The sequence below is a fragment of the Hemicordylus capensis genome, chromosome 6 (genome assembly GCF_027244095.1).
Source record: "Hemicordylus capensis ecotype Gifberg chromosome 6, rHemCap1.1.pri, whole genome shotgun sequence".
Lineage (NCBI taxonomy): Eukaryota > Metazoa > Chordata > Lepidosauria > Squamata > Cordylidae > Hemicordylus > Hemicordylus capensis.
The window spans coordinates 97,858,985-97,881,806 of NC_069662.1; the positions used below are offsets into that span (position 1 = coordinate 97,858,985).

At 42.8% G+C, this 22,822-nt stretch overlaps 1 protein-coding gene across 9 annotated transcripts in view; it reads left to right on the forward strand.

Moving 5' to 3' along the window:
- ULK4 (unc-51 like kinase 4) overlaps positions 1–22,822 on the forward strand; it is a 370,052-nt gene that overhangs the window by 65,068 nt on the left and 282,162 nt on the right. For all 9 annotated transcript variants that reach the window (XM_053265063.1, XM_053265069.1, XM_053265068.1 and 6 more), the window contains exons 19-20: positions 13,998–14,081; positions 20,340–20,501. In XM_053265063.1, the coding sequence (XP_053121038.1) occupies positions 13,998–14,081; positions 20,340–20,501 (246 nt within the window). The remainder of the gene's footprint in view (positions 1–13,997; positions 14,082–20,339; positions 20,502–22,822) is intronic.

Here is a 22,822-nt window from a genome sequence, read left to right on the forward strand (position 1 = left end):
ACTGAAGGCGGACTCCATGACTGAAGGGATGTGGAGTGGCACAGCTGCATATAGCGGCTGGGGGCGGGATTCCCACCTAAATCAGGAGATTTAGGCGGGAATCCTATGTTAAGTTCCTATGAGGTCTCTGCACAGGCGCATAGCCCATTGGTGTAAAAGGACAGATGACCACTAGAAGAACCAAAGTTTCAGGTGAGCAACCTGTAGTTCCTTTACTGGACGACTGGTTAGTGACGTCAAAGTGTAAGGATGCCCTAATCTCTCCCATTCAGTACATACATCCTGGACCTCTTAGTAATACTAGGAATCAAAGTCAGCTGGAAGTAATCAGTATTAACATCATAAAAATGAATTCAGTTCATTGGAGCAGTTTTGGACTCAAGGAGAGGACAGGAGACATTTGCTCATAGAACTGATCTCCCTCTACACATTCAATCTGACACAAAGGGCCTGAGCTGTGCAGAGACTGCTAGGCCTCCTGCACAGCTACCATGACTTATGCAAGACTTGAAATGCACAGGCTCCAAAGCTGATTTCTGTCTATATTCTGACAGCCAGAACATGTGATTGACTCTTCTACCACTTGTGCTAAGATCCTTAATGCAGTGGTGGACCAGGATGGGCTCCCTCTCCATGGGTGTGCCCTTAGAGCTTCCAGCCCCATCACTCATGGTGATAATAGATGCCTCCCTGCAGGGCTGGGGAGCCCCCTGTGGAAGGTTCCATGCCCAAGGCAAATGGACACTGCAACAACAATCCCTGCACACAAACCTTCTGGAACTACTAGCAATATTACATGCCCTAAAATCCTTCCTATTCCTATTGAAAAATCAAATAGTGCAGGTTCTGTTAGGCAACACAATGGCAATTGCCTACATCAACTGCTGGGGGGTGGGGGGATAGTCTCCCAGTCCCCCTGCAACCTCGCACTGCAGTTGTGGGAATGGTTCCTAAACCACCATGTGCACCCAATTGCCCCAAACATCAAGGGCACAGACAACACCTTGGCAGATGCCCTGAGCAGGGACTTAAATTTCTCCCAGCCACCCAAGTGGGAGATAAATCCAGAGATTCTTCATGTTGCAAAAAAAACTTGTTTGCAACATGGGACAACAAATAATGCAAACTATACTGCTCCAGGGCAGGCATGGAGAGGAACTCCATGGGAGACACCTTCCAGATGCCCTGGAAACACTTGTACTATGTGTTCCCTCTCTTTTCCCTGCTCTCCAACATCATGAGCAAAATTCGTCAAGAAAGGACTCTGTACATTCTACTCACCCCTTGGTGGCCCAGATAGCTGTGGTTTCCCATTCTTCTGCATCTGTTTCGGGGTCAACACAACGTCTTCCACACCACCAAAATCATCTGTCACAAGGATCAGGCATGTCTTCCATCCCAGTCTCCAGGTATTGAACCTAATGATCTGGAGACTCAACTATTAGATGCCATTCTCCTGAAAGAAAGAAAGAAAGAGTCAGCCAGGAAAAACTATACATGCAAATGTAAGAGGCTCCAAAGTTTTGATTCTTACAACATTTTGATCTGTCAAATCCTTTTATACTTGACAAGTCTAAAACAATTGGGACTTTCAAATCTTTCTATCAAAGTTCACTTGCACAGAGTTCACATTGCACAAAATTCTCTGCACGACATCCAGGCTGGGATGGATGCACTGTATTATTCCACCTCAATTCAAATAGGTTCCTTAAAGGAACAAATAACCTGTTCACACCAGTAAGAGAACCCATCGGACCTTGGAATCTTTCATTAGTTTCATCCTTGCTTATGGAGGCAGCATTCAAACCTCTTGCCTCCCCTTCCCTGAAGTCCCTATCTCTAAGGGCTAAGCATTACATCGTCAAACATCCGCTGCTCCTTCCCACTCATGCCGGAGCAGGGGAATGCTTAGTTCTCCAGGTCTCTGAGGCCTTCTTTCTCTGCTAGATCAAGTTGTCATAGGATGAAGAAAAAGATGCCTGGTCACTGGGCCCTGTACGTTTTGGAGGCCCTATATTTGCTTACATACTTGTTTTTACATACAGCAAGACAGATGTATTTTTATTTTGTGGTAATTAAATTATTTTTTTCTTAAAATAGGTGGTTTCTGAGTGGAAGTGAAAACCAAAAATGTGTAGTGTCTTCTCCCATGGAGACATACCTCCTTTTTCTAGGAGTTTAAATTTTACTATAATGTTAAACCTCATTTCCTGATGTTACTTGCTGAAAGTGTTAAGCCTCACAAAAATGAAACAATATAAATGCAAGATAGTGTAATTGCAGCTATAAAATGGAAGTTTACTCTAAATATATTTGGAGTATACTTCCATTGTGCTCAGAACAATTCATCTCTCTGGCTCCAAATATATGTCTTTGTAACAGAGATAAAAGTGGAAAATATTGATCAAACAGTTTGGTTTATCTTAGTCCAAGATCCATGCTGCTTGTGTGTTAGTTATGTTTTTGGAGCATCACTATATCATTTGTACATCCACTGTGTTTAAAATCTACAGTCATCTTAATGATCTTGCTGACCTATTGTGTAAAATATGGTCCATGGACAGTTAAGACAGAGTACTCATTCTCCAATAGAGAAGCTTTTAGAACTATTATGGCAGTTGTGTTGGAAATATGCCCATATTTTAGAAGAAGAGCTTTTTTTATTGAAACATAAATCTTGAGTAAAGTTGGTTAGTGCAGGAACTTAACACAATGTAGGGCCAAAATACTCTACTTCCATCTACTAGCTGCATGTTGCAGGTGAAAGTTGCTTGCATATGGAAGAGGCTGCAAATTGCCTAAGAGGGAGACTCAACTGAGATAAATGGGACTACTTGCAAATAGGTTTGTAACTTGACATTTTGCTGCTGGACAGGGAGAAGATCTAAGCTCTTCATCTGTTACAATGTACATTATGTACACATAAACTACAATTTTATGTGAACTTTTATTGTATGAAAGATATGCCAAGAAAACAAAAGTGAGAAGTTACATGATCATTGCCTCCCCCCCGCCAAAAAACAACAACAAACAAACAAAAACAACTATGGTAGAAACAGAATTTTAGAGTTGGAAGGGATCTTGGAAGTCTATGCTCCTGCTCAGTGAAGGAAACTGCTGCTGCATCTTTGACCAACTGCCATCCAACTTCCATTTTGAAAGTCTCTAGTGAAGGAGGGCCTACCATTGCACAAGGCAGACTGTGTCACTGTCAAACAGCTCTTAAATTCCTCCCAATGTCTAGCCCAGTGGTTTCCAACCTGGGGGGCTCCAGTTGTTTCTGAACAACTCCCATCAACCCCAGCTACAATTCATTGTGTCTGGAGATGATGAGAGTTGTAATTCAGCAATATCTGGAGCCCCCCCCCCCACCGCAAGTTGGCAACCACTGGTCTAGCCTAATTCTGCTTCCTTGTAATTTCAATCCATTGTTTCTAATCCTGCCCTCAGGAGCAAAAGGGAGCAAATCCACTTTTTCTTTTGTGTGGCAGCCCTTCCGACATTTGAAGCTGGCTATCAGATCTCTGGTTAGTCTCTCTTCCACACTAAACATCTTCAAACTTCAGCTGTTGTTCATAGGACTTGGTTTCCAGACCCCTCTCCATCTTTGTTGCCTTCCTCCAAACTCATTCTAGTTTATCAATGTTCTCCTTAGAATGTGGTGCTCAGAATTGGACACAGTATTCAAATAAGGTTCAGAAGCTTCAGCTGGTTCAGAATGCTGCTGCAAGGATGCTCGTGGGCACAAGTTGCTTCATAAGTATCACACTCATCCTGCGGGAGTTTCGCTGGTTACCAGTCTGCTTCTGGGCTAGATTCAAGGTGCTGGTCTTGACCTGGAAAGATCTACACAGTTTGGGGCTGGGGTACCTGTCAGATCAGCCACCTAATGGTGCAGTGGGGAAGTAACTTGCCTAGGGAGCAAGAGGTTGCTGGTTCAAATCCCCGCTGGTATGTTTCCCAGACTATGGGAAACACCTATATCAGGCAGCAGCGATTTAGGAAGATGATGAAAGGCATCATCTCATACTGTGTGGGAGATGGCAGTGGTAAACCTCTCCTGTATTCTACCAAAGAAAAACCACATGGCTCTGTGGTCACCAGGAGTTGACACCAACTCACCGGCACACTTTACCTTTACTATTATGTCAGACCTAATGATTGGAATAAATAAAGCATTTTGAAGCATCTGACCTCGCAGAAGCAGGGAGTTTAGCCAGCCAACAAAGCCAAAATATTGCAACAGAAGCAATCACAACATAACTGCTCCAACAAGCCTAGCATCAGTGGATCAACCATTGACAGTAAATCTCTGATCATTCCCATTTCTCCTAGTGGGATACATCTCAGAAGGGGGGGGGGGGAAGGTTGCAGCTTGGTTCTAGGTGGAAAGAGCAAGAAGATGTAGAGGTGGGATGTGTGGCACTGAACAGTCTGCTGAACCTCACTTAACTGCCATTGAAGGTACTGAGATAATGGGTTACATGAGAATCAGAAATGGCAAGAGGCTGTCTACAAGCAGTCTATCACTCAACTACTGCACAGTGGTGAGATGGAGTCTGGATCGTCTGGTGAGAGGCCAGACCAAGATAAGTTTAGTCCAGCAAGAGGAGGCAGTGAGTGAAGCAGCTCCCTCTCCTGAGGGGGGGTGGGAGAGAACTATCATGAACCCTAAGGGAAGAATCCAAATACTGCCTGAAATCCTAGAGAACCACTGCCAGTCAGAGTAGACGATGCTGCTATAGATAGACCAACAGTCTGACTCGGTAGGCAGCAGTTTCCTATGTTCCAATGGAAGCACCTTGACCTAAAGGAGCTGAAGGTGTATCTTGGCCTGCTAGTCCTGGCTAGTGTGTTGCATACCAATTGTGAAGAGCTGCAGGGACTGTGGGCAGTACATTTGGGGCCTTCCTACTTCTGTGCCATGATGTAGCCTAGATGGCTCGATTTGAGGACATCTCACATAATTTAAGATTCTATGGCAAAGCCACACAACAGGAGAGAAGACTGATTGCCAAGCTGGCACCATTACAGATATCTAGAGTTTGTGCAGCAGCTGCAATAGTGCTACATTTCTGACCTAACCGTTGATGAGCACCTGTTAGGTTTTGAGGTGCTATCCCTTCTGGCAACACATACCAAGTAAGCCATAGTTGTACAGTTTAAAAATATGATGGCGCTGTAATACAAAAACATACTACCCACTAACAGGGGACGTTTACCTTGGGAAGCCAGCTGGAGGACTACAACAAAGACAAGTAGGCCCGCAAGTTTTGCAGCAATGTGTTCAACCATGGAACAACACTTGGGGCTGCTTCAGGTGTATCATACCACCCCTCTACATGCAGTCCAGAGCCTTCTTGAAGCAAGTGTGGAGGGATGATTCAGATGAGCATCCCTTTCCCACAATTAAAGGTGTACCAAGAGTGCATTAATGCATCTACCAGTGACATCAGTGTAGGTGCATTCTTGCCACAGACCTGATGTCGGGCAATGTTCATCTGAACCTGCCCTCAGATAATTGTGGCAAGGGATAACTGCTTCCCCAGTGTAAGGCTGGCAGAAGCTCTGCTGAGCAAAGGCTTGACCTGTGTACACACTATGAAGTACAGCAAGCCAGACATATTCTCCCAGAGATGCAAACACATTCACAAAGGGAAGCTCTGTTCTCTCTTTGACTTGGATGGACAGAAGACGTTGGTATTGTGCGTACCCAGGAAGTGTGTGCCCAAGAAACCAAGCAAAAGATGTGATTGTGGGTGACTGGCCTGTAAAATGTAATTGACCAGCTCTCAGATTGCCTTTAGGTCAGTCACAGTGTGTCATAAGAACAGCCCTGCTGGATCAGGCACATCTAGTCCAGCATCCTGTTTCACTCAGTGGCCCACACAGATGCCTCTGGGGAGCCCACAGGCAAGAGGTATGTGCATGCCCTCTCTCCTGCTATTGCTCCCCTGCAAGTGGTATTGAGAGACACCGTGCCTCTGAGGCTGGAGATGGCCCACAGCCATCAGACTAGTAACTATTGATAGACCTGTCCTCCATGAATCTGTCTAAGCCCCTTTTAAAGCCATCCAAGCTGGTAGCCATCACCACATCACATGGCAAGGAGTTCCATAGATTAATTATGCTCTGTGTGGAAAAATACTTCCGCTTGTCGGTCCTAAATTTCCCAACCTTCAGTTTCATGGGGTGAGCCCTTGTTCTAGTGTTGTGAGATAGGGAAAAACATTTCTCTGTGTCTACCCTCTCCACTCCATGCATAATTTTATACACTTCGATCATGTCTCCCCTTAGTTGCCATTTTGTTGCCCAGTCCTCCAGTTTGGAGAGATCTTTTTGGAGCTCCTCACAATCTATTTTGGATTTCACTACCATAAATAGTTTAGTGTCATCTGCAAATTTGGCCACTTTGCTGCTTACCCCAACTTCTAGATCATTTATGAACAAGTTAAAGAACACCGATCCCAATACTGATCCCTGGGGTACACCACTTCCTACTTCCCTCCATTGTGAAAACTGTCCATTTATTCCTACCCTGTTTTTCCTGTCCTTCAACCAGTTACTGATCCATATGAACCTGTCCCCTTATTCCATGACTGCTAAGTTTACTCAAGAGCCTTTGGTGGAGAACTTTATCAAAAGCTTTTTGGAAGTCCCAAGTATACTATGTCAACTAGATCCCCTTTGTCCACATACCTGTTGATACTCTCAAAGAACTCCAAAAGGTTAGTGAGGCAAGACTTTCACTTGCAGAAGCCATTCTGGTTCTCCTTCAACAAGGCCTGTTCTTCTATATGCTTAACAATTTTGTCCTTAAGTATGTTTTCCATCAATTTACCCGGCACCGAAGTTAAGCTGACAGTCCTGTAATTTCCTGGATTCCCCCAGATCACTTCTTGAAAATAGGAGTCACTTTGGCTACTTTCCAGTCTTCTGGTACAGAGCTTGATTGTAGGGACAAGTTATATGTTTTTGTTAGGAGATCAGCAATTTCACATTTGAGTTACTTCAGAACTCTTGGGTGGATGCCATCTGGCCCTGGCGACTTGCTAATTTTTAGCTTGTCAAGACAGTTTAGAACTTCTTCCCTTGTCACCTCAAATTGCCCCAGTTCCTCAGCTGCTAAACCTGAAATACTCAATTCAGGAGAGGGTATTTGGTCAGTATCCTCTGCCATGAAGACAGATGCAAAGAACTCATTCAGCTTTTCTGCAATCTCCTTATCCTCCTTAATAATCACTTTCACACCGTCATCATCTAAGGGTCCAGCCGCTTCCCTGGCAGTTTTTCTACTTCTAATATATTTAAAGAAATTTTTGTTATTCTCCTTGATTGACACTTCTAGCTATATGTTCCTCAGACTCTCCCTTTGCATCCCTTATTGTGTTCTTTCACTTCTTTTGCCAAAGTTTATGTTCCTTCCTGTTGTCTTCATTAGGGCAGGACTTCCATTTTCTGAAGGAAGACTTCTTCCCTTTTATAGCTTCCCTTACTTTACTTGTTAGCCACGCTGGCATCCTCCTGAACTTGGTAGTACCTTTCCTCCTTCCTGGAAAGGAGGAAAGGTACCACATTCCAACTGTGCTTCTAATACTGAGGTTTTTAAAATAAGTTCCATGCTTTCTGGAGTGATGTGATCCTCCTGACTTTCCCTTTCAATTTCCTTCTTACTAGTCCCCTATCTGTTTGGCCTATGGCTGCAATAAAAGAACTACTACTACTACTACTAGTCCCCTGACCTTTGAGAGCTTTCCTCTTCTGAAGTCCAACACAGCTGTGTTGGACTTCCAGGACAATTCTCCACTTGCATATATGCTGAATTGGATCACACTATGATCACTGCTACCAATGGTTCTGCAACTCTGGCATCTCGCATCAGGTCCTGGGCACCACACAGGATTAAATCCAAAGTCGCTATCTCTCTGGTTGGTTCCGTGACTAACTGTTCTAAGGCACAGTCATTTAGCACATCTAGAAATTTGGAGACTCTGTCATTACCTGAATGTGAATTTACCCAGTCTATGTGTGGGTAGTTGAAGTCACCCATTATTACTGCCCTGTCTCTTTGAGGACTCTCTTATTTGTTTCTCCAACTCCAGGTAACTCTTAGCGCTTTTTTCTGGAGGGCGATAGCACGTCCCTAGTAACACATTTTCTTTCAGTCTTTGTAATGTTACCCATAATGATTCTGTGGAGGACCCTGGTTCACCTAGGTTTTCTAGCTTGTTGGAATCTATCTCTTCTTTGATATACAGGTGAAACTCGGAAAATTAGAATATCGTGCAAAAGTCCATTAATTTCAGTAATGCAAATTAAAAGGTGAAACTGATATATGAGACAGACGCATTACATGCAAAGCGAGATAAGTCAAGCCTTAATTTGTTATAATTGTGATGATCATGGCGTACAGCTCATGAAAACCCCAAATCCACAATCTCAGAAAATTAGAATATTACATGGAACCAAGAAGACAAGGATTGAAGAATAGAACAATATCGGACCTCTGAAAAGTATACAGTGTACTGTGCTTGATTGGCCAGCAAACTCGCCTGACCTGACCCCATAGAGAATCTATGGGGCATTGCCAAGAGAAGGATGAGAGACATGAGACCAAACAATGCAGAATTGCTGAAGGCCGCTAATGAAGCATCCTGGTCTTCCATAATACCTCATCAGTGCCACAGGCTGATAGCATCCATGCCACGCCGCATTGAGGCAGTAATTGCTGCAAAAGGGGCCCAAACCAAGTACAGAATACATATGCATGCTTATACTTTTCAGAGGTCCGATATTGTTCTATTCTTCAATCCTTGTCTTCTTGGTTCCATGTAATATTCTAATTTTCTGAGATTGTGGATTTGGGGTTTTCATGAGCTGTACGCCATGATCATCACAATTAAAACAAATTAAGGCTTGACTTATCTCGCTTTGCATGTAATGCGTCTGTCTCATATATCAGTTTCACCTTTTAATTTGCATTACTGAAATTAGTGGACTTTTGCACGATATTCTAATTTTCCGAGTTTCACCTGTACAGCACCACTCCTCCCCCAACCCTCCCTGTCCCTTCTATAGAGTTTATATCCAGGAATAATTGTGTCCCACTGGTTCTCATCATTCCACTAGGTTTCTGTTACACCCACTATATCTATGTCTTCATTAGTAACCAAGTACTCCAGCTCACCCATCTTGGCTCGGAGGCTTCTGGCATTAGTATACAGACACCTATAGGCTGGGTCCCTCACCTGGTGTTGCCGTGTGCTATCCCCCTTACCATCATTTGACCTGTTTGGCAAGCTGTCCTGTGTTTCCTTCTGCTCAACTCCTGGCTCTACTTTGTCCCCCTCTGGTTTATCTGAAACATGTTCACCCTCACACCTTAGGGGATTTTACGGGTCGAAGCAGATACCACCCTGTTCCTGCCGGCAATCCCCCAGGCATAATTTTAGAAGCTGCTCTGTGACCTTGATTTTTAGTGCCAGCAGTCTGGTTCCATTTTGGTTCAAGTGGAGCCCATCCCTTTTGTACAGGTTTTGCTTTCCCCAAAATATATCCCGGTGCCTAACAAATCTAAACCCCTTCTCCTGGCATCACTGTCTCATCCATGCATTGAGACCCCTCAGCTCCGCTTGTCTCGCTGTTCCTGTGTATGGAACTGGTAGCACTTCAGAGAACGCTACCCTGGGGGTCCTGGACTTCAGTATGCTACCTGGGAGCCTAAATTTTGGCTTCCAGGACCTCCTGATTGCATTTCCCAACATCGTTGGTGCCAACAAGCACCATGACAGCTGACTCCTCCCCAGCACTGCCCAATAGCCTACCTAGACTCTAAGGGAGTGTTTCCCTCTTCCTCAAACCGATGTCCTCCTCCCCTGAAACTCTCATTCTCCATGACAGCACAAGTGCCATCAGCCTGGGAGTGGGATGCCTCTACCACATCCCTGAGGTACTCCCCCTCCCTCACAGTTGTCCCACCCCCGCCTTCAAACTGGCCTCTACTGGTTCTGTGCATATCCCTATTGAAATGTCCATTTTTCTTTGCTCACATTCTCAGTGAGTTGTGCAGTCACATGCTTGGTATGTGGGGAGTGCACCACTGTACTCCCCTGGAGTGAAATGTTAGATTATTGTGGGTTCTGTGGCCTGAAGAAGTTTGGGAGCATCGAGTGACTACTTTTGAGTAGGAAGTCCTACTCATGTGTAAAAAAATTACTCCAGATGAGGGTTAATTCAGCCATGATTTTAACCTTTTTGATCAGCTGCATCATATTGCTGACTCATGTTCAACTGGTGGTCCACTACGACACCTAGTACTTTTCCCACATATATTGCTACCAAGCCAGGTTTCCTTCATCCTATACTTGTTTGTTTAATTTTTCTTACCCAAATGAAGGACTTTACATTTCCCTCTGTTGAACTTAATCTTGTTGATTGATATGTACTTCCTCCTCCAGTAAATTTGTGAAAATGTTGAATACCAGTGGGCTCAGCAATGTTGAATATCAGTGGGCATACTGCACTCAGTAGCTCCCGCCAGATTAATGTGTAGCCATTCATGAGCACTAACAGCAGTATCATCTGAGCTGCATGTTACTACTTGTCAACAAGGCTATCATGGGAGACTTTGTAAAATGCATTGCTGAAATAAGATACACTATGTCCACAATGTTTTCATGACCTACTAAACTAATAATTCTATCAAAAAAGGAAATAAAAACAGTCAGGAATGACATGTTATTGACAAACCCATGCTGGTTCTTAGTAGTTAACGTATTTTCTACGTGCCCACACACAGATTGCTTAATCTATTCTTGCCAAGAATCCATATCTAGCTGACTTTCTGTAGTTTCCCAGCTCCTCCTCCTTTCTGAAGACAAGGTCAACATTTGTTTCCCCCCACTATTCTGGCACTTCACCCATTCTCCCAGAGTTCTCACAGATTACAGATGGTGGCTTTGAGATCACTTCTGCAAGTTCTCTCAGTATCTGTGATGTCATTCATCTGGCCTTGAAGACTTGGATTCATATTAAGTAACTAGGTGTTCTCTTACCATTTCTCATCATCTTAAGCCACAATTCCTTCCTTCCTTTGTTAGTACAGCTGTTGGGCCATATTTCTCTTGGGGCAGAAGGCAAAAACAAATAAGAGTTAAACAGTTCTGTTGTTCCTTCATCTTCTGTTACCACTTCACTTCTTCAAACAGACCTACTGCTTCCTTGACTTTCCTCTTGTTTTGGACATATCCGAAGACACCCTTTTTGTTGTTTTTGGCATCACTCAGTTCATTCTGAGCCTTTGCTTTCCTGGCACCATCCTTACAGGGTTGGACCACTCTTTTGCACTCTTTGGTTATATTTGTTCTCCCTTTTCCTGTATGTGTCCTTTTTGCTTCTCAGCTGTTCAGCTTTCTGTGCATTCACACTGGTGTCTTTAGATGTCTCTCATGTTGCCCTCTCACAAGAACTGTTTGCAGTAGTGCTTTCAATACCTCCCTTTTCCAAATATCCCATCCCTTATGGACTCCCCACCCCTGTTTAGGATTTCTAGCCATAGTATCCTACCTAATGTTTTTCTGAACTAATTAAAATTGGCATTCCTGAAATCCATGGTATATGTCAAATTTCCTTCAATTTCCCCTTCTCTTGAAGTCATGAATTCCAAGATGACATGGTCACTTGCTCCCAGGGTTTGTAAAACGCACCCTATGATGCTTGTATAATTGGTGACATTTCACATTCAAACTTCAACCCAAACATAACAACTTTACAAGAGGAAACATGTTCCATGCTTTTGAATCAGCTACCAAGAGTGTGTGTTTGCATGTCACTGCCCCTGTTGAATTTCCATGTAGATAAGCTGTTTCAAGAGATGCTTTTGGTGATGAACTTTTAGGTATCTGTTTGGAGATGTTGCAGTTAGAGCAAGCTGCGAAAACAAAACAAAAAGAGAGAGTGTGTGTTATTGATTTATGCCCAGCCTCCCAGGTCTACACAACCTTAGAAACTCTCACGAAGAGGCAAGATTCTGTGTATGTACCAGATGAAGCTTTCAGACAAATGTCAAAGACAGTTCTAATTATTGCTTATAAGGCAATTGCTCCCTTTTATATTCAGATTTTTAAATGATTATACAGTTGTTGGATTCTGTTAAGTTTTGAATCTATATATTTAATTCTCTTGGGACATGCGTGCCCAGGATTTGGCGGCGGAACTCTCATGACAAGCTGCGAGAGTTCTGAAGTGAGGACTGAGGAGGAGAGGGGGAAGAAATTGCTGGCAGTGGCCTCCGGCCAGCCGGCAGGTGGAGGCGGGGGGAGAGAAAGGCTGCAGCGGGCAGGGGAAGAGAAAGGCGGCAGCGGGCAGTGAGTGGGGGAAGAGGAAGGCAGTGGCAGGCAGCGGGCGGGGGGAGAGAAAGGCGGCGGCGGGCAGCAGGAGAGAGGCAGTGGGTGGGGGAGAGAAAGGCGGTGGCGGGCAGCAGGCAGGGGAAGAGAAAGGCGGTGGCGGGCAGTGGGCAGGGGGAGAGAAAGGCGGTGGCGGGCAGTGGGCGGGGGGAGAGAAAGGCAGTGGCGGGCAGCGGGCGAGGGAGAGAAGGGTGGCGGCGGGCGGGCGGGAGGGAGAAAAAACGGCGCTGCGGCTCTTCTTGGCCGCCCGCCGCGGCTCTGTGTGTGGGGAGGAATGGGAGAGGAGGAGGGCTGGAGACCGTGGGCCGGAGGGAAGGGGAAGAGAGAAGAGACCGCGGGCAGGACAAAGAGGGAGGGGGAAACAGCCAGCCCCAAAGCGCCGGCCCCAAAGCGCCGCACAGATGCTCTGTGCGGGGTTGGCTAGTACAAAACAAAAGTATAAAGCTGGAGATTAATTTGGAAAATATGGTGAAAGAAAATAAATTCTGGTCAAGTTTAACAGTGCAGTTGGTTGTCTTAGAAGAAACTCCAAACCTTAAGTTGTGGAAGGATTTTTCTTAAGTTCATGTTTGACCTTTTTTGTTCTCAGGTGTTAGACTCTACTTCACAAGGTACTTGCGAACTAAAAATGAAGGAAGACGATGCAAATAATCTGCCTTGGGATAGGGCAGGGGAGTTTATATGTTCTACAGCGCACATATTCTTGTGTTATCTCGAGTGACTCTTCTAAAATGTATATTATATCTTTCACTTAAACAAAGTGATGGAACAATTGCTAATTTGTGACTAATATGTACTAGGAGTGTGCATGGTTTTGGTCCGGCACAATAGAAAAGACCGCCGGACCGGTCCGGCAGTCCGGATGGGCAGGGGACTGTAACTTTAAGTGGGGGTGGTGGTAGTACTTAACCCCCCCGCCGCTCTTCCCCCTCCGGCGCTGTTCCTTTGAAGAATCTTCTTGGGGCGGCAGAGTTCCTCCCTGCTGCCCCTGCCCCCGTCGTCATTCCTTAAAGTCCAAAAGAGATGAGCGCTAGCGGCGTGCATGCGCCCTGCGTGGCGCGCACGCTCGTCTCTGACGCTGCCAGGCGCGCGCCACATACGTCACGGCGCGCGCAGCAGCGTCAGAGACGAGCGCAGCAGCGTCAGAGATGAGCGCGCCGCGCAGGGTGCATGCACGCCGCTAGCGCTCGTCTCTTTTGGACTTTAAGGAACGACGACGGAGGCAGGGGCGGCAGGGAGGAACTCTGCTGCCCCAAGAAGATTCTTCAAAGGAACAGCGCCGGAGGTAGAAGAGCAGCTGGGGGGGAGGTAAGTACTACCACCCCCCAGCTGAAAGTTACAGTCCCCCCCGTGCTGGACCGGGGGGACTACGGACCATGCACACCCCTAATATGTACATTAGTCACTTTAGCAATTTAACAATAAAGCTTACATTTTAAGCAAAACCAGCTTGTAATGGTGTCTGTTACGACAGCAAAGGCATTATTTCAGTTTCATAGCAATTGTGTATTTTGAAATTATAATTTTCACAGTAAAGAGTTAACATAATTTGTGCTGTTAGTTTCATTTCTGGTCCTTCCACTTCATTTACAGAAAGAAAAAAAAGAGCACCCTAGAGAGTGCTGGGTCCTTCCTTCAGCTGCTTACACTGTGCTAATGAGGTGCCTTCGGGAAGGGGTAAGGTTCTTTTGTTGTTCTCAATAGAATTTCTGGATTGTAATAACCCTTTAGGCATTGTGTGAGGATTGTAGCCTGCAGCAGTGCACTGCCTTATCAACCAAGGATTGTTCCTGAATTTAAATAATCATAAGACCATGACCCACAGAAGAACAAAGTGCAAAAAACAAAGTGGCTTTTCCTATATGCTCAGCATTTATAAATCATTATTTGATTTTGATTTTGGAAATAAAATTAGGTTGGTTAATGTTTTATTCAAGTTATAGAATTCTTGAAGGAATGGCCTTAAAACTAATATAATTCCTGTCACTATGTGCATTTGAAAAGTCCTGCTTTTTTGGTTGTTTTTCTAGACATTAGTTGATATGCCTATATATATTTCATTACTTGTCATCTCATAAGGATGTCGTATTTGAGGAACCCCGAAGTACTGAATACATTTGTTTGGGGTTTTTTTTGGGGGGGGAATGATTTCCTTGATTTAAAAGACAAGATCACAAGCATTTCTTGTTTTAAGAAATGGTTAAAAAATGGATCAGTGCCTCATAGGTTGCATTTACTATTTACCTGAGGCCAATTGACATTACTGAAGCCCAAGGCAAAGCTGAAGGCTGAAAATGTTTCTTATAAGTAGTGGGGGTGAGGGGGTATCAAGCAAATGTGTTTCTTTTTAGGTTTATGTCCTTTTTACACATTTTAAATAATGAAAGAAAACTTTTGGATGCCAGAAAATCCTCTGGATGGATGATTGCCAAGATAGGAGACAAAAAAGTGGAATTCCCTCACTGTGTCAGGTGTCCACTTAGTATTCATTGCTTTTATGACTTGGAAGAAATAATAGTAAAGCAGAATTAATACACATTGGAATGAAAAGCCAAAGTTATAAATATGAAACTGAAGGGGAAAAGTGGTATAGCTCGAGCATCACTGAGAACAATCTGGTGGTTAACAATTGTTTCAAAAGTTGAATACAAGTCAGTGATGGCACATTATTGTCAAGAAGAAAGTGAATACAAGAGACCCTTGTTATCCATGGATGGATCTTAGAGACCCAGTTTCTTTCTCCGCCACATGAAATATAGGCAGTTTTTGCTATCCACAGTTTCTGAGTGGCCAGAAAAGATTTCTGATGTCATTTCTGACCATCATGTTGAAGTGCAGTGCATTTTGTGGCTTTTTTGTTGTTTAAAAACAACAACAAAAAGAGGATTTGGGGCATTCTTGTGGACGTGGGTAGCAAGGTGCTATACTTTTCTATCCTTATCCCCCCACACTTTTTTTTTTCAGAGCAAGGAGCCTAACAACTACCCCCATTCTCATTGACTCAAGATTTTGTTATTTGTGGTTTCCATATTTGCACATATTCGTATTAATTGGTGGAAACAGAACCCTCATGAATAACAAGGGCCACCTTTATCATTTCCCAAAACATCAACGCAAGCACTGTTTATGAGATATTGGGGGAAATTATAATATTGATGTACTGGCAGGTGTACCTGGATAACATATATTTTTGGCTTGGCTGCTAATGAGAAGGGTTTCAGAAGAGAGTGACAAAGAAGGAGGAAAATAAGGAAAATATACTACTATATAATTTTATAGAATGCCTGCAAGAAGTAATGAGTTAAAGCTGTAGCATATCACATGTAGATTAATTATCAATAAAATATTAAAATGTTCACACAAGTTGGGCAAGTTAAGCATCTTCTAAGAAATGGAACAATCATCTGTAGGGGGTGATTTAGATCTAGCACATTTTTCAGTGAAGTTTAGTCTTGGACAAGCCTAAAAAGTACTGTTGAGTTCTTATTCAGATCATTAAGTGGCCAGGAATCTATAGTATACAGTATCTTAACTGTTGAGATTCACTCTTGGCAATCCTAATGGATCCTTCATAGAATAGTATTCTAAGAAACAATTTACTACAAAATATATACAGAATGGTTATTCACAATTGTCAAAGCATATGAGAGAAGCCCCGTAAGATATGAGTTTAGCATATGATGAGACTTTAGTTATTTATTTGAGAGATTTGGGGGTATACTTAAGTTGTACTGGTTTTCTTGGAAAACTGAGAGTGAGAATTACAGTATGTGAAACTGTCACCAGTGGACAACAATTGTGATATTGCCTTAAAGTTGATTGTAGGGCTATGCAAGCCGGCTCTGTTTGAGCCGAGCTTGACAGCTTGGGGTTTGAACCATACTGGCCTTGGCCGGTCTGAGTTCGAACCAAACCAGGCCCAGTTTGAACCGAGCCAGCTTGGAACCCTACTGGTAAAGGGGAATCTGGTGAGGATTCTCCTTTTCCAGTAAAGGGGGGGGGGGCCAGGGGGACTTCCCTAAAGGTAAAGTGGGTGGTAAGTGGGTAAGCAACTACTTACGAGTGCCTGTGGCGGTCATAGGTGGTGACTCCCCCTACCCCCACGCTGGCATCCCCCAGCATAGGCCGGTCATCAGCACGGGGGCCATTTTAGTGATCTCCATGCATGTGCAGAAGCCATTTGCATGACCACGGGGTGGGAGGAGGAGCCGCCACCACCGGAGGCACTTGTATGTAGTTACTTACCCCACTCCCACCTGCTCTACCCTTAGGGATGCCCACCTGCCCCACCTCTAGTAAAGGAGAATCTTCACCAGATTCCCTTTTACCAGTAGGGCTCTAAGCTGTTTTGAACCAGCTCAGTTCGAACTTGAACCAGGCCGAGTGGGCATTAAACCAGGCCGGGTCAGCTTGAATCCAATTTGGATTCGTGCTGAGCCAGCAAAACAGTTTTGTTCACATCCCTAGTTGATTGTCAGGATCCTCAGGAATAAGTTATTTTAGTGTTGGGCCCTCAGGCAAGATGGCCAGGGGGCACTTTTAATGTGTCAGAAGTGGGCAGATAACTATGGTGATGCCTGCATCGTTCCCCAGTGACACCTCTCTCCGTATGTATGCATGCATGTATTTAGTGAATACATTTGTATACTGCCCTATAAAAAAATATCCCTGGGCCGTTCACAATCTAAAAACCATTAAAACATTAATACAATTAAAACAATGTAAAAATACAGTGACAACTCTAAAAACCAAAGCTTTAAAACTGTAAACTAAATGCCTGACTAAACAGGTTTTTTTCAGTTCCTCCTTAAAAAAATTCAGGACTGGCTTTAGGAAACATATCTCATAGGTTCTTAAAGAAGTCTGTGCACTTGCACTTGCACAGGGCCTCAATCTCGAATCTTCTAAAGCGGGGGGGGGGGGGGATGTCAAACTGCAGCCCTCCAGCTGTTGTTGACCTACAACTCCCATCATACCCAATCACTGTGGGCAGTTTCCAGGGACTCTGGAATGCGCTTCCTAATGAAATTAAGGGTTTCCACCAAGCAGTGATCTAAAATTGAATGATTCTCTCAGAATGCTGCTTGGGAAATGAAAAAAGAAGAAGAAATATATGTATTGCTGTACTGGGCTGGAGAACATGGAAATTGTTCCCTATAATACTTAATGCCTCCCTATCAGGAGAAGTAGGCAACTCTGAGCCTGTCTGGTGCTTTTCTAGCTAAAAGGAGAACGTGCAGTAATTTAACTGATGAGTATCCTTTCTTTAATGCTGCTGTTTTGAACATACAAACTTTTCTTAAGCTACAGGTGTTTCATATCTCCTGAAATTATCTGTTCAAATTAGAATTGGGGCAGTGGGGAGAGGCTGTTGTGTTTTCTAATGAATCTGTTTTAGACCAGTTTATGAGCAATACAGGACAGACCAGAGCTTTGACAAAAGCAATGCAATAATGTTTTATTTATACATTTTTGACAACTGGCATAACCTATGTGCTCATTAAGACGAAAAGAGTTCTTTAGTATAAGAGACCAAATATTAGTTTAGTTCAGGCTTCCATTCTAGAGAGCTAATTAAGCAAAAGATAGTACAATCTTCTTAGTCATACACTCTTTGATAATAGATCCCTGCGGGGCTAAAGAGAGCCTGTCTCAGGTGGTAGCAAATTGAATTAGTTTGACAGCCTCATTGAGTTTATGAACACTGTGACAATCCTTGACCTTTTTCCAGCCAGGAAACTGTGGTTCTGCATCTTGGACTTGGAATATGGTGTATCTTGTTTCTGGCTGCCATATTCAAGCTAAAGAAAACCTCAAGGGGCATATTTAGCTGCCCATAGCCAAAATGATTGCTGTATGTTATTGAAAACTGATTACCATTCATAATTGCTATCTGCTTATATTACACTTTTGTGTTTCTTTAAAATGCATTTTAATTTTGGTTTGATGTATGGCATTTAAAGCAATATTGAATCCCCAATAAGTGCTTCTAATAATTACATTTAAATATCCCTTGCTATTAACCTTTAAACATTTAAGTATTTTCAGGTATGCTACTATGTTTATAGATTTGTGACTTCACCTACAGTGTGAAGTGTCTAGAAAATACTATTAAGCTGAAATAAACATGTGAATGGGAGACACAAGCCTCATCAGTGTATATTACATTGGCATTAAAAGTATCTTAGAAATAATGTACAAATAACATAATTTATGTAATTTGTTACTTTTTTCCTGGTGTTCGTTTCACAATGAAATGTGTATTTTACCTGAGCAGTGCTTTTAATGTTCCTATCCAGATTATTCTGAGTTTTACATTTGTTGCCATCAGAAGTAATTCCATTAAAGCTGGTAGTACTACATCAATATGAAATAGGTTCAAGAAAAATATTGGGTGAAATATTTGAATTGTCTGGTTGAAATTTAATTTAAGGGCAATTTAATGCTGAGAAATTTGATGTGGAATTTAGGAATCAGTCTTCCATTAATTATCTTGTTAGAACAGTTTTTCACGAGATTTATGTGTGTGCACACATACACACATACAAACTCATGGCTGCCTACCTACCCACCCACCCCAACCACTGAAGGTCACCAGTATGTACAGAACATATACTAATGACTTTGTTCCTTTTTCTGATTAGTTTAATAATTCTTGCTCAGTTGTTAGTTAAGATTAATTCTAGATACTCAGTGCTGGTATTAAGGTAAAGTTGTATGAAGGGAACACTAAAGTCCTAAAGATTGAAAACTTTGCAATTATTTATATTGTTCTCAAGTGAATAAATATATTGATGTTCTGGGGGGAAAAAGGCTCAGCCGTGGTTATAACTGGAAATAGCATTTTGCAATGAATGTCGGGGGAAGGTTAACCTTTTTGGTTTTCACCTTCTAATTGATTCCCCCCCCGGGTTTTATTGAGCAATCTGCTTTTGGATAAAATTTTTATCCATACACATCTTTTTGTGTGGAGTAGAAAGAAATAACGTATCTTAGTACTGGTATTAATCTTCAGTATAACTTGTTTGAAGTCAGGCTATTGCATATAACAGTAGAGATAGTCTTTGCAATTAGGAGGAATAGGTAATTTTTAAGCAAGTGGGTTCAATCAGTCTGACTCACTATGCCCTGCAGTTTTGACACCTGTCTTGGGATGAGTTTGTCACTTCCCTTAGCCTTAATCTAATAAAAAGGACACTGATGGCTGAGGTCATCTAGAATCTCTTGGGCACTGGAGTAACAGAGTTTTCTGGAGGAAGTAGATATAAAGGTAAAATGTGTCGTCAAGTCGATTTTGACTCCTGGCAGCCACAGATCCCTGTGGTTTTCTTTTGTAGAATACAGGAGGGGTTTACCATTGCCTCCTCCCGCGCAATATGAGATGATGCCTTTCAGCATCTTTCCTATATTGCTGCTGCCTGATATAGTACCAGCAGGGATTAGAACCAGCAACCTTCTGCTTGTTAGTCAGGCATTTCCCCTCTGCACCCACTCTTTTTTCTGGATTTTGAGAACAGGGAGCAACCCTTAATGGCAAGTGGCTGAGCAAATTCATCGTACATCATACGTTCAGAATGAAGTCCTACACACAGTGCATTTGCAGACATTGATTATAGGGGAAAATATATGGAAATGGGGATACAGGGAGCTGGATCATTGGATTACAGGCCCTGCATTCCCGTTTTCTTCTGTCTATTGGCTGATAAATAGGAGACATTTAAAGAAATGGGCAGCTGCAGAAATCACATGTGAAGCACCATGGTTTGATTAGTTCTTATGAGAAAAGAGAAATTTTAACATTATTTTTAACAAATTCGGTGTGGGGGAAATGATGGCCTAGGCATTTTGTATGTGCCTTTTCCCTGTATCTGTCATATTATAGTTTTTAGTTGTATCAGAAGTGATACAATAAAAATGCTCTTTCCTTCTTTCTAGGAGGACCGTATTGTAAACCATATGGCAGCCAAGATTGTTGAAAATGTCTGTTCCACTTTCTCTTGTCACACTCAAGGATTTATTACTGGAGAAATTGGCCCAGTATTATGGTATCTTTTTACACATTCAACTATAGATTCCTTGAGAATTACTGCTATTTCGGTAAGATAATTTTGTTCTTAAAAAATAAAGCTTACTCATTGTTCTAACTTTCATTTCCCCATCTTTTAAAGAATTCTGCAGACGCTCAACTAGAGACAGGATAGGATAGACATTCAAATATATCCTAAATACGTTTGATGCTATTTGTTACAAGTTTTGTGGTGCCCTATGGGGTATGTGCTTCAAGAAAATCTGAATATAAGTTTACTTCTTAAAATATGTATATAAATAAGAACTCTGGGCCATCGTATACATGACATATCACAAGGTATATTTATGTGCTGCTTTTCAATAGAGAAGTTCTCAAAAGAGAATGAGAAAATGGTTTCTTGTCCCCAAAGGACTCACAATCGAAAAAGAAACATAAGGAAGGCAATGGCAACAACCACTAGAAACAGTCACTCTCCCCCTGCTAAATAAAATGCATCACCACTTTAAAAGGTGCCTCTTTGTTGAGTTAGAAGGGGGCAGTTCTTGTCAAAGGCATTCACTTTTCTGTGCAGGAAGTAGGAATCATACTTTTAAAAAACATTCTGAAAGAGCCGAGCTGGCTGTTGTAATTTAATTTATTAAATCAATAATAAAAACATACAAAATAGGATCTCCCTTTAATCTTTAGCATTAAGGAAATACTTTCTTTCCACCTGAGGTATCCACAATGCAGCCTGCAAGTGGGATAGTAAATACTGCTGCCCTCTTCAGTCTTATCTGTCATGGATGATAAAGCAGAACTGTGTCACAACATTTTCTGTTTGCTTTGGAGTGTAACCAGCCTCAGGTATGTGTCACAGATATATCTTCTAGAGGGACTGAATCTTTCATCATCTTGCTAGTGTCAGAAACCAGAAATAATTCTGTTAGATTTCAGAGTCAGTATTGGTTCATTTTTACAAGCTTGGTGGTTAAGATTTGTCTCTAAATAAGAACATAATTGCAGCCCTGCTGGATCAGGCCAAAGGCCCAGCATCCTGTTTCACACTGTGGCCCACCAGATGCCTCTTAGCCCACAGGCAAGGGCATGCTCTCTCTCTCTCTTTCTCTCTCTCTCACAGACCAGGGGTGTGGTGAAGGGGGAATGCACAGGGACGGAGTGCTGGTACTTCTCAGCTTCTCTGGCTGTTGGGGTGGTCATGGCTATGGGGGCTGTCATGGAGGGCAGCTGCACTTCTGAATTTGCAGTTGCATCACTGCACCAGACTAGTGGCCATTGATAGACCTGTCCTCCATGAATTTGTCTAAGCCCCTTTTAAAGCCATCCAAGCTAGTGGCCATCACCATATCCTGTAGCAGAGAATTCCATAGATTAATTATGTACAGTGTGGAAAAGTACTTCCTTTTGTGAGTCCTAAATTTCCCGGCCTTCAGTTTCATGGGATGACCCCTGGTTCTAGTATTGTGAGAGAAGGAGAAAAATTTATTTCTATACACACTCTCTACTTCATGCATAACTTTATACACCTCTCTCATGTCTCCTCATAGTTGCCTCTTTTCCAAACTAAAAAGCTCCAGATGCTGTAGCCTTGCCTCATAAAGAAAATGTTCCAGGCCCCTGCTCATCTTGGTTGCCTTCTTCTGCACCTTTTCCAGGTCTACAATGTCCTCCTTAAGATACAGACCAGATCTGTATGCAGTATTTATATAAGAGCATTTATAAGACTAGCATTTTTATGTTCAATCCCTTTCCTAATGATCCCTATCATGGAATTTGTCTTTTTCACAGCTGCTGTGCACTGAGTCAACTTTTTCAACAAGCTATACACCACGATCCCAATATCTCTCTCCTGGTCAGTCACTGACAGCTCAGAACCCATCCGTGTATATTTGAAGTGGTTTTTTCGCCCCAATATTCATCACTTTACACTTCCTTACATTGAACCGAATTTGCCATTTTGTTGTCCACTCACCCAGTTTGGAGAGATCCTTTTGGAGCTCCTCACAATCTCTTTTGGATTTCACTATCCTAAATAGCTTAGTGCCATCTGCAAATTTGGCCACTTTGCTGCTTACGCCAAATAAAAAGCATAAATATGCCCTTGTTAGCCATAAAGTGTTTGAAAGTATTGTTCTAGAAAATTTATTTGTCATCAACATGTAATCATAAAGTCACTGTGATATGGATAATGTAGCTGTGAAGAGAAGCTCAAAGGTTTGGCTGCTCTCCTCCCAATAAAAAGGTGCTCCCCATGTAGCTCTGTGTAAATAAGTAGAGAAGCTGTCAGTAGCCCCAGGTGTGTTGCTTATCTGCAGAAGACTAATTGGGCAATAGTCCGAGGCTTCCCCCCAACTTATATTTGTTAGCACTGAACTCAGTTGAGTGCTCC